The 12,196-nt window shown below is 39.0% G+C and overlaps 1 protein-coding gene across 2 annotated transcripts; it reads right to left on the reverse strand.

Annotated features, from left to right (window-relative positions):
• Positions 1-588: 588 nt before the first annotated feature.
• On the reverse strand, positions 589-9,569 carry LOC113062645 (keratin, type I cytoskeletal 13-like). Of its 2 annotated transcripts, none has more exons than XM_026232643.1 (7): positions 9,137-9,569; positions 1,940-2,022; positions 1,707-1,863; positions 1,469-1,630; positions 1,246-1,371; positions 945-1,165; positions 589-784 (listed from the first exon to the last, which is right to left on the reverse strand). In XM_026232643.1, exons 1-7 carry the CDS (start codon positions 9,506-9,508, stop codon positions 649-651), a joined length of 1,257 nt encoding a protein of 418 aa, XP_026088428.1. In that variant the 5' UTR covers positions 9,509-9,569; the 3' UTR covers positions 589-648. The 2 variants fall into 2 exon arrangements, with proteins under 2 accessions (XP_026088428.1, XP_026088427.1); XM_026232642.1 differs by lacking the exon at positions 9,137-9,569 and adding an exon at positions 2,328-2,829.
• Positions 9,570-12,196: the final 2,627 nt, after the last annotated feature.

Here is a 12,196-nt window from a genome sequence, read left to right on the forward strand (position 1 = left end):
TTTTTTCAGTTGATTTTGAAATCACCACCTGTCAGATGCATCAATACAGCAAGGGATAAATGGAAGAAGCAGAGACCTGGTTTGTCAGTGAACATAGTGGTTGTGTAACTTATATTTGCTTTTATTTTATTGCCTTTGCAAGCACCTCATATCATAGCATTGCGACATTTGTCTTGTTTCAGATTTCCCCAGCCTGTTCTTGTACCCAGTAATAATAAATGTGTTCAAAGGTGTGTACTCACTAGAGAGAGATTTAATCATTGTTGTAAATGTGAAGCATTTATCTTATTTTTGTAATTGGATATAATTCTTAAAAAGACATTTACTTTGAGGAGAAACTTTAGCCTGATTTAATGTCAGTTAATGCATCAGCAGCTGTTTCTATTTTCAAGTTTTATGATAATCGAGCACATAAATGTTCTTTAAAGTTAACTTTCATAATTTTGTTTTTGTTTTTTAACTCTAATATTACCACAACTAGGCTATAAACCTAGCATATCTGTATATTTTTTGCATGAATTTTCCTATTGTCACATAAAATATGACAACAAAATAGAAGAAAATAAGACAAACACCAGAAATGCAGAGTTAGAGCACCGTTAGTGCAGTTTATTGGTTTTTCATAACTCGAAGTATTGTTGTTTTTGCTCAAGAGAGCTTCTGAGACACAACCTCGCTTTTAGACTGGGAGGACGAGCTGACCACTTTGCCGTCCACAACCTCTTCCACAATGGTTACCACTTTGCGTGTAGTCGAGGATGAGCTTGTGCTTGAAACAGAGAGGCTGCAGAGGTAGAAAACAAAGAATATTACAGAAATGCCAGACAGAAATCTCCTCTCACTTTAATTCTGTTTGTTATAATAAACCATCATTGCTCACTGAAAAAAACTGACGCTATATAAATGTATTTATTAAGAGACTGTGTGTTGTATTTGCTTCTTACCTAGTAGCTTCTCCATCCAGCAGTCTTCTGTACTCCGCAATCTCAATTTCTAGTCTGGTCTTGATGTCCAGAAGCATCTTATACTCTTGCCCTTGACGCTCCAGATCGGCACGAAGCTGCATCAGCTGCTCTTCCAGGCTGGTGACCTGGAGCTGGTAGCTGGACAACATGGAAGCGTAGCGGGCCTGTGTGTCTGCCAAAGTGCCTTCCAACGATGCTTTCTGTTGGGGAAATCTTAGTTACTCTGTGTTCTATGCAATGTGATGACCAACATTTACAAGATTCATCTCTGCTTGCTTACCATACTGAGTTGTGATTGTAGCTCGATTTCAAGACTTTGGAGTGTGCGTTTAACCTCTGTGATTTCAGATCGGGATGTTTGAAGGGTTTCTGTGCTCACGGCAACTTCCTTGCTGAGGGCTTCACTCTATGAGAGGAAAATCATACATAGCAGTCAGATAAGTCATCTGTTGTTTTACATTACAATATAGTTCTTTAAAGAAAAAAAAAACATCTGATTTTACCTTAGACTTGAACCAAGTCTCAAGTTCTTTGCGGTTTTTGGCAGCAACGGCCTCGTAGTGCTCACGTATTTCAGCCATGACCTTTGTCAGGTCTTCCTGTGGTGCTGCGTCTATCTCCACGTTGACTTGTCCGCTCATCTGGGCACGAGCTGCCAAGAGTTCCTAAAGATGCAATAACAACTACTGAGCATTTGCCTCACATTCATTTGAACTAAATATGAACTAAGCACCAACTTACCTCCTCGTGGTTCTTCTTGAGGAAGATCAGCTCTTCTCTTAGACCCTCGATCTGCATCTCCAGATCAGATCTGGACATTGTCAGCTCATCCAGGACCCTCCTCAGGCCAGCAATGTCTGCCTCTACAGACTGCTTCATGCTCAGCTCATTCTCATATCTGCACAAAAAAGAAACAGATTTTAATGCTTTGGACCTTTTACAAATAGCTTTTGTTTAGGTTGCTAGTCACTTACTTGACCCTGAAGTCATCAGTAGCCAGCTTGGCATTGTCAATGCTCAGGTAGATGCCTCCATTTAAACGTGTGGCATCCTGGATCTTCAGTAGCACAAAATAAATAAAAAAGGGTCAAATTGCATTTTTGAGAAATAGAGTATTTTTTTTTTTGCACATGTTTTGCAAATTAGGAACCATGAGATAATGATTGATGTTGGTAAAGAATAAATAAAAGAAAATCTAGGTAATCAAATTTAGGCAGTTGCATAATTGAGGAATTTTCATCAAATGCTTTAAACATATGCTTTGAAATGAGCAACCTTGGGATATTGCAAACTGGTTAATTTCTGTCTAAAGGTAGTTTAATTATTAACTTGACTATCATGTTTTGTAGCTAACTCACATACCTTGCCCTGGAGGCCACTGATTGTAGCATAATAGGCGCTGTAGTCACGAGCAGAGGGGCCCATCCTGCTCTCCATGAACTGCCGGATCTTCAGCTCAAGATCAGCATTGGCCTTCTCAAGAGAGCGCACCTTCTCCAGGTAGGAGGCCAGACGGTCATTGAGGTTTTGCATGGTGGCTTTCTCATTTGCGGACACATCAATGGCATCAGCCAAGTTGAAACCACCTCCAAACCCAGCACCGGCACCAGCAGAGAAGGAACGATGAGCAGAGGCACTAGAGATACGGACCCCACTTCCCCCTGCTCCTGCATACACACTACCGGCACGCATGGCTGTGACACGACCAGCTCCACCACCAAAGTGGGAAGAACCTCCTGAAGACATGTAGGTGCGGCTGGAAGAAGAAGAAGTCATCATTTTGGAGGAGGCTTGCTGTCGTTCTCAACTGGAGAATGGCTGGAGAATGAGCGAGCGGATGAGTGAGGAGAACACGACCCCTGTCTTTTTTATATGGACAAATGGGGGAGGGACTAGATGGAATGCCTAAGGGGGTGGACCAAGATACTATTACCCCTTTCCCTAATGCAGCGGGTGTGGCTGAAGACAGGACTGCATAGTGTCAATGTTTTAGAGTTCCACTTAAATTCTTCAGAATTTCCTTAAAGATTGCCAGCAGCATGTTATCATAGACTGAATAAATTGACTTAACTGGTTTGTTAAATGAAACTTTTCTTTCTAGTTTAATGAAACTTTTACTGTTTGCTTTAGGAATGCACAGTATATTGGTTGTCACATATTTAAATATATTCAGTAAATTATATCAAACAATCATTGGACCTTACTATATATCTCTTTATTGTTCAACATGAATAAAACGTTTCATCAAAGCCTATAACATTTGTGTGTGTGTGTCGGATTCAGGATTCAGAAGATTGTAATCTTTGCTTTGCATAAGTATCCATCATTTCTTTATTCCAGCTGTTGTTCATAACAGGCCAGTTTTTAAATAATTTGTGGAGTAAACGTTAGACTTATTTAAAAATAAAAAATCAGTTTTCCATTACACATGGTGGTTGCTGTTATTTAATGCATGTTCAAATGTATATATTTTTGTATATATTAATAATATAAACAATGAGTTATAGGCATTGATTAAAATTCATAGTTTGTGTGTGTTTAATATTCTTTTTTTTTTCTTTTTCTTTTTTTTTTACAGAAACTACATTTAAACAGTGCTGTTGAATCTAAATTAGCTATATTTAACACTAAGCGATATAAAGCAGGTTTAGCTTGTCTGGAGTGGGTTTCGGATGACCTGCTAATGATAATCAGGCTTGTTGTGACAGGTTGGAATGTTCATATTTCAAAAGGCAAATAGAAAGTTTTCTATTTGAGTGCAACAGTGTTGTGTGGTTCAACTTTTAACTATTTTAAACATTTGGTTATATTAAGTAAATTCCTAAGTTTTTTAGTTAGAACTAATTCTTGAGTGATTTAGATTTGTTTATTCTGACTCATATTTTGTTCAAGGTTCAGAATCAACCCTACTTTACACCTTTACACCAACAGGAGGCAGTGTCCAGAAACTTTCCAGGGTCCCTCCCAGCATGTAAAGCGGTCATGCAATAAAATGGACTTTATTGTTCAAAACTTGCTGCAGGGACAGCTACCTAGAGCAATGCTTCCCAACCCTGTTTCTGCAGGCTCATTGTTTAATCAGGATTGTAAAACTGAGGAAAAGTTTTCAAATATTTATTGTCGGTGATAGCCTAGAGCTACAGTACCTGGGGTTATGTCCTTTGTTGAATGCCACAGAGGTAATGAACCTTTGAGGTTTGACACTTTAACATTTACTAGTCTATGTCAATTCAGAGGTATGGCTGACATACCTTCAGTGCTTTTATAGGCAAACAGTTTTAAATACACTTCATGCGAATGTTAATATTGATTAATTTCTTCCATCTTTGGTCTGTTGATTACTTGATTTAATTTGATGAGGATCAGAGAAACTTAGAACAGTGCTGGATAGTATCTGGTGACATGTTTTGGATAAAATAAAAAATCTGTAACTGGATTATATTATGTTTTATAATGCTTATAATCAGGCTACAATTACTTTTATATGGATTGCATATTCTTAAAACTGCAGTAAATGATTCATAATTTATTGATTCTCCTTAATTCTTCTTTTTTTCTCTCTTTTAAAGCTTCCTTTCAAATACCTTACTGTGTGTCATACCCTTAAAGGTGCCATATGCAAAAATTGAGGTAAAAATATCCATAACATGACGTACACGCATCAAAAGAATGAGAAGAAATAAGGGCGATGATGTCATTAAAAAAATGTCAAGTTATAGTGCTGCAGAGATATCAACCTTAATTAGCATTAGCATTACTAGCCCCGGCCCGACAGGTGTCGTAATACCAGTTTCGGCCATGGGAGGCGGTATGCGGGCAACATAACCACCAGCCAACCTGCAATACACGAATAACTCGCACGGCTTGTGGGCATGTACTTGAACCTGATGTCAATCGTGTGGAAAGTACAGCCCAGTACTTCATTTAAGTTCAGGGAAGAGAGAGAAATTATGGCTCAAGCCCTTGGCAAGAGACCAACACCCGCTACAGGGAAACAACCGCGCTCGGAATCACAAATCAAATCCGATAAGAAAAATCGGCACTGCTCTTAATCGCTGGAGACAACTGATGGACCTGAACTTGCAACATTTCTTTTCGATTGGTAAGTTAGATGCTGTTAGTATTTCGCTAGAAGTTTGTTTTATATGTTTGTGTATTTGTTTTCGGGAAGTTATAACATAGAAATGTATTGAAGGCTGTTCGATAAACGTGCTAATGTTAGCGATGGCTAACCGTAGCTGCATTTGATAATTAGCTAGCTACAACTTAACGTTACCCATTTTATTATATCATAACTAACCTGCTCTGTCTAGTCTGTTGGTCTCCTTGTCCTGTTTGCTTCGTGGTTTTTCTGTGAGTGAAAAAATTTATGTGTGGTGTGAAAGCGTGTGAAAAGAGTCAATAGCGTGTGTCTCTCGGTGAATGCTTGAGAGTTGGCACATTAGCTACCAAGCAGAATAAAGGACAAGTTGATTATTGCTGTTTAGCGTTTGTATTAATCTATGATGTGTCCCTGTTTGCGTACAGGGACATAAAAAATAAATTAAAAGTGATACGTGGACCAAGGTGTCTGAGATTGTTCATTTTAAGTAAAGGATCCTACTCCACAACAATATTTAATGAGGTTAACTTATAACTCCTTGTGGTTAGTCTGCACGAGATCAACAAGCTTGTTTGCTTTGCAGCCGCTTTAAATACAAAATAAGCATTCGATCTACGTTAGAGCATCTGAGCGCTCACAAATCTTTCTGCAGCGTCGTGAGCAGAGCGGTAAGAGTGATTTTTGAAGCTCTAGACGCCGGCGGTGTGAACGCACAGTTAGGCTTCGGCTATGGCTGTAGTGTTGTTGTGAAAGTAGGGGCGGAGCATAGAGTCTATGCCATTTCTCGTTTGTTACTCTAGAGTAGACCAATTCACTTTATTGAGGCATATTGCCCCCATCTGGTATGGAATGTGGAGTATGACTTGATTTTTTTTGCCAAACATTACAGATGGCACCTTTAAGCTCTGACTACAGTATATACAGGTGCATCTCAATAAATTAGAATGTCGTGAAAAAGTTCATTTATTTCCATAATTCAACTCAAATTGTGAAACTCTTGTATAAAATAAATTCAGTGCACACAGACTGAAGTAGTTTAAGTCTTTGGTTCTTTTAATTGTGATGATTTTGGCTCACATTTAACAAAAACCCACCAATTCACTATCCCAACAAATTAGAATATGGTGACATGCCAATCAGCTATTCAACTCAAAACACCTGCAAAGGTTTCCTGAGCCTTCAAAATGGTATTTCAGTTTGGTTCACAAGGCTACAATCATGGGGAAGACTGCTGATCTGACAGTTGTCCAGAAGACAATCATTGACCCCCTTCACAAGGAGGGTAAGTCACAAACATTCATTGCCAAAGAAGCTGGCTGTTCACAGAGTGCTTTATCCAAGCATGTTAACAGAAAGTTGAGTGGAATGAAAAGATGCAAAACCAACCTAGAGAACAGCAGCCTGAGGATACAAGCAAAAACCATTCATGAATTTGAGTGAACTTCACAAGGAATGGACTGAGGCTGGGATCAAGAGCCATCACACACAGACATGTCAAGGAATTTGCTGAAGCACAATCACACCACAAGTGATCCATGTTTCTGAATTTGGGGTGCCAAAAAATCCCTCAAGCAATTAGACCATATAAAAAACACCATCTTCATCGTATCCAGTGATCAAATAAGTTTCTATTTAATTATTTAGCTGATGTTTATTTACTTTTTTATTTTATTTTTTCATTTATAAATTAAGAACAAAACAACCATCACATTGGAGTGATGACTCCCATACATTATTTATGGGACTGAGACATCATACAAGAGTATTGATATTTGCAGTTGCGCAATACTATGTGTCAAGAGTAAGCTAGGCTGATGATAATAGAGAGATGACTTCTAATGAGGGTCATGTGCAACAAATTATGTATTCTATAAAATGCTGCGTTGCTTCTGATTCTGGTTAAATAGAGCTGTGACGTTTGACATTAAATGTATTATTTGTATTATTATTTATGAGATTTGGCTTAATGGAAAAAAATTGTAGAAATAATTCAGTTTTGCATATGATTTGGTTTATACCCTGATAGCCCACGTACATGTTGGAGATGTCTATTTGACGTCTGCATTTACATCAGCAAAACTTGTTTTAAAGTGTTTGCTCATATGTCTATAGGACGATTCCTATCAGATGTCAAACAGAAATTTACAAGATGTCTTTAAGATGTTTATGATTTAGAATGTAAGTAAAACGGACATCTTACAGACGTCTTGAGATGTTTGTACACAGCAGATGCTTTCCAGATGAAGCAATCTTTAACAGACATCTTGGAGATATTTATGCGTGCTATCTCTGGGAAGAGTACATATGAGGTAGACTCGCTCCATCGGTCAAAACAGACAATTCTTACAGTATGCTGCATTTGGGTCTTTGAGTTAGTTGTGACAACGCATTTATATGAGTTATTGATTTTTATATTTGGTTTTCAAATGACTTTTAATTGACAAACGCAAATGACCAAAACAAGACAAACACAAAAATGCACAGTTAGACCAGTTTATTGGCTTTTCATCACTCTTATGTGGATAGCTTTTGCTCAGGAGGGCTTCTGAGACACAACCTCGCTTGACTGTGAGGATGTGCTGACCACTTTGCCATCCACTATCTCTTCCACAATGGTTACCACTTTGCGTGTAGTTGAGGTTTTGCTTGTGTTTGGGACACTGCAGAGGGAGAAAATAAAGAAGATTAAATAAAGCTCACTTAAAAATTAGAAATTTAAAGTTTAATCTACATGCCATTTTAATAGATTTCGTATTGTAGTTGTGTCTCACCTTGGAACCTCTCCATCCAGCAGTCTTCTGTACTCTGCAATCTCCATCTCCAGTCTGGTCTTGATGTCCAGAAGAATCTGATACTCTTGCCGTTGACGCTCCAGATCACCACGAAGCTGTCCCAGCTGCTGCTCCATGCTGGTCACCTGCATTTGGTAACCGTTTAACATGGAGGAGTAGCGGTTCTCTGTGTCTGCCAAAGTGCCTTCCAGTGACGCTTTCTGTTAGGGAAATGTCATTATTATTTACATTGTGATCACAACAAAACACATCAGAAAGATTTATTCTGTTTATCTCAGCTTGCTTACCAAACTGAGTGTTGAATGTAGCTCGATTTCAAGACTTTGGAGTGTGCGTTTAAGCTCTGCGATTTCAGTTCGGGACGTCTGTAGAGTTTCTGTGCTCAAAACAACTTCTTTGCTGAGGGCTTCACTCTGTGAGATGAAATCCATTGGAAAGCAGTCAGACAAGTCTTTTGTTGGATTTGCTTACAATATAACTTTGCAAATTTACAGACTAATTTTCATTTTACCTTACTCTGGAACCAAGCTTCAAGTTCTTGGCGGTTCTTGGTAGCAATGGCCTCGTAGTGCTCACGGATTTCAGACATGACCTTTGTCAGGTCTTCCTGTGGTGCTGCATCTACCTCTACATTGACTTGTCCGCTCATCTGGGTGCGCACTGCCAAGAGTTCCTAAAAATGCAATAACAACTACTGAGCATTTGCCTCTCATGCATTTTAAGATGAGCTATCAAATGTGAACTAAGCACCAACTTACCTCCTCGTGGTTCTTTTTGAGGTAGATCAGCTCTTCTTTTAGACCCTCAATCTGCATCTCCAGATCAGATCTGGACATTGTCAGCTCATCCAGCACCCTCCTCAGGCCAGCAATGTCTGCCTCTACAGTCTGCCTCATGCTCAGCTCATTCTCATATCTGCACAAAAATGATTCATTATAAATACTGTGGATCTTTAATTAAAAATGTGTTTATATTGTGCAAGCCTTTAAGTAGCAGACTTACTTGACCCTGAAGTCATCTGCAGCCAGCTTGGCATTATCAATGTTCAGGTAGACGCCTCCATTTACAAGTGTGGCATCTTGGATCTTCAGAGGAACAGAATGAAGATGCAGTTTTAGATCACTCTTTTTCATGAGTACTTAAGAATTGTATTTTATACTATATGAATACATGTATTGCATAGGAAGAATGATGCGATATTTGGAGTTGGTTAACTTTTGTCTCAAGCTGGATTAATGATTGACTTGACTAATATGTTCAATAATTAAGTCACATACCTTGCCCTGGAGGTCATTGATCGTAGCATAATAGGCACTGTAGTCACGAGCATCAGGAGAGGCCTTGCTTTCCACGAACTGCCGGATCTTCAGCTCAAGATCAGCATTAGCCCTCTCAAGGGAGCGCACCTTCTCCAGGTAGGAGGCCAGACGGTCATTGAGGTTTTGCATGGTGGCTTTCTCATTTGCGGACACATCAATGGCATCAGACAGGTTGAAACCAGCATCGCTACCAGCAGAGAAGGAACGAGGAGCAGAGGCACTAGAGATACGGACCCCAGTTCCTCCTGCTCCTGCGTACACACTGCCAGCAAGCCGTGAGCGAGGATATGCTCCTGAGGACAGGAAGCTGTGTGTGGAGGAAGAAGACATCGTTTTGAAGGTGGCTTGCTGTCGTTGTCTGCTCTGGCTGGAGAATCAGAGAGATCAGTGAGGAAAAGACGACCTCTCTTCCTTTTATCTGGACAAATGGAGGAGGGACTGTAAAGATTGCCTTAGGTGATGGAGAGTGAAACTATTTCTCCGTTCCCTAAGGCAGCAGGTGTGGCAGAAGAAAAATTTGAATGGTATGTTATCATTTACAGTTTCACAAGAAAAAATACTTTGGGGGGTTATGTGAGTTTCATCTGCTGATGTTTTGTTTTAATAATACGTTTTCTTCGTTGCAAAATCTATTATAAAAATGTAGCGTAAAAGTGTAGCTATTATATATATATATATATATATATATATATATATATTAGCTCTGATGAACAATAGGTAGGATATTCTTTGTATTTCTTACAGTTCTGACAAATATGAAAAATTCAGAGATGTTAAAAAATAATGGATTGTTAGAACTTTTTAGATGCGCTTCAATAAAATAAAAAAATTACATTCAGATTACAACTTTTGAAAATGAACAACTGAAATGACATCAAAATGTCTAGCATTTGGCACACAAAACTAAAATTTCCTGTGAAATGAAAGCATTTCCACCCTTTGTAGAAAACTTATCAGATCAAACTGAACCCGCCTCAGGCATGATAAACCTGTTTTATCTTTTGATCATACCAGGCTTTACCGTCAAACGAATAGGTTTTGACGTTTAATTATGTTTGAGTGTACATCGTGAGGGTTTGACTCCAGAGCAGATCAATTATATGGTTGTATCTGCAGAGAATGTGGTAGGATGACAGTACAACAAACACTTTTCTTTTCGATAGATTCATTACAGTGTGGGCTTCTATATTTAATCAGTGTTCTTTCAGTAACATAATGCATAAAATAACTTAGATTTAATTTCGTTAAATGAGAATGTGATGTAGCAAAGGTGTCATATGATGCTTTTTTAAAGATAATTATTTTGTTTATTTGGAGTAACAGAATATGTTGACATGGTTTAATGTCCAAAAAACACATCCCTTTTCAAAACTGTACATTATTGTAGGTCCTCTATGCCCTGCCTCTCTCAAAACAAGTGTTTTCTACAAAGTCCTTCCTTCCGACAAGCGCAGTCTGCTCTGATTGGCCAACTGACCCAGTGCATTGTGATTGGCCGAACACCGCAAGTGCTTGTCGGAAATGTAATGCCACTTTCCATAATCACAAGCTTCATCTTTCAAAATAAATGTAAAGACAGTTAATAATGTCCTTAGTTTTACCATCAGTTTCAAGTCCGAAAGGGGAACAGAGTCACGTGACATACATGACACAAGATACAGTGATGTAGCTCGTATGTGTTTGCAGTACACAAGCCACGGATGGTTAAGACAGCCTTTACGAAAAAGAAGTTTATTCAAGTGTGCTATAAGTATACTTCTTTTAAATGAAATATAGAAAAGTATGCTTTTAGTTTACTTCTCAGTAATGGGCTTTATGTAGTCCTCAGAAATATACTAAACATCACATTTAGGTATACTTGACTTATACTTTCAAAAAGTCTAAATATATTTGAGCTATACTCCTAGAATCTGTGTTTTCGTTGTTATACAGTAGAGGGCACTAGGACACATCTTCTGCATAGAATAAAAAAAAAAACACACAAGTGAAGAAAAAACAAAACAACAGATACTAACACATGTAATCTAACACAATCATCTTACTTGAAACAGCAACAAAACTGTAACGTTATTGAACAAAATATCGACAGATGAAGTAATAATTACAGTCTAGCTTTGGGGTGTTGATCAACTCCATCTACGTTTTGATTATCATTCTGAATCTAATTCATAGTCGTTTTTCAGTTTTATGTTGAAAATGTTATTTCTTTATTTTTTATGAAACTTACCCACATTAAAGTGTTTAAAAATAATTTTAAAACCTAAATAGGGACATAGTAGTATACTTAAAGTATGATGTAAAGTTCACTTTAATTATCAGAAGGATGTCCAGACAGGGGAAGACACAGTAGGGGAATGGGGAGAATGCAAGACAGGTTTAACTTTGGACAGATGAAAGACAGGGTGCACACGGCTAAGAGAATTGGGCTACCGAAGATGAACCGTCACCGGGTTGATGACCTTGGAAATACGGTATGGTCCAAAGAACGTGGGAGCCAATTTTCGCGATGGGACCCTCAGTGGCAAATCCTTGGTGGAAAGCCATATGCGTTGTCTGCAGACATAAAAAGGCATCAACCTACGGTGATGATCCGCGGCGGTCTTAAAGCGTCCCCTTGCTCGGATAAGCACCTCCTTGGTCCTGCTCCAGATGCGGCGGCAGCGCTGAACAAAAGCCTGAACTGAGGGGACTGCTGCCTCGGTGCCTTGGAAAGAAAACAGAGGGGGCTGATAACCTAGACTACACATGAAAGGGGACATACCTGTAGATGACACAGGTAATGAGTTGTGAGCATATTGCCCACGTCAGTTGATGACTCCAGGAGGGGTTATGGGATACCAGGCAGCGAAGCATCCGACCGAGATCCTGGTTGGCGCGTTCGGTCTGGCTGTTGGTCTGCAGATGAAAGCCTTATGACAGACTCGCGGAGGCTCCAATCTGTCAGCAGAACTCCCTCCAAAAATGCTAAACTAATTGGGCCCCCCTGTAAGAAACCATGTCCTCCAGTCAATGACCACC

This window comes from Carassius auratus, chromosome 44 (assembly GCF_003368295.1).
Source record: "Carassius auratus strain Wakin chromosome 44, ASM336829v1, whole genome shotgun sequence".
NCBI lineage: Eukaryota > Metazoa > Chordata > Actinopteri > Cypriniformes > Cyprinidae > Carassius > Carassius auratus.

Bases quoted from the DNA above. Each gene is read 5' to 3' on its own strand.
- LOC113062645 (XM_026232642.1), bottom strand. From the start codon at position 2,744: ATGATGACTTCTTCTTCTTCCAGCCGCACCTACATGTCTTCAGGAGGT. The intron at 2,023-2,327 runs GTATGTGAGTTA...GTGCTACTGAAG, and splicing joins TCAGTGGCCTCCAGGGCAAG to ATCCAGGATGCCACACGTTT. The intron at 1,166-1,245 runs GTAAGCAAGCAG...TTTCCCCAACAG, and splicing joins TACAATCACAACTCAGTATG to AAAGCATCGTTGGAAGGCAC.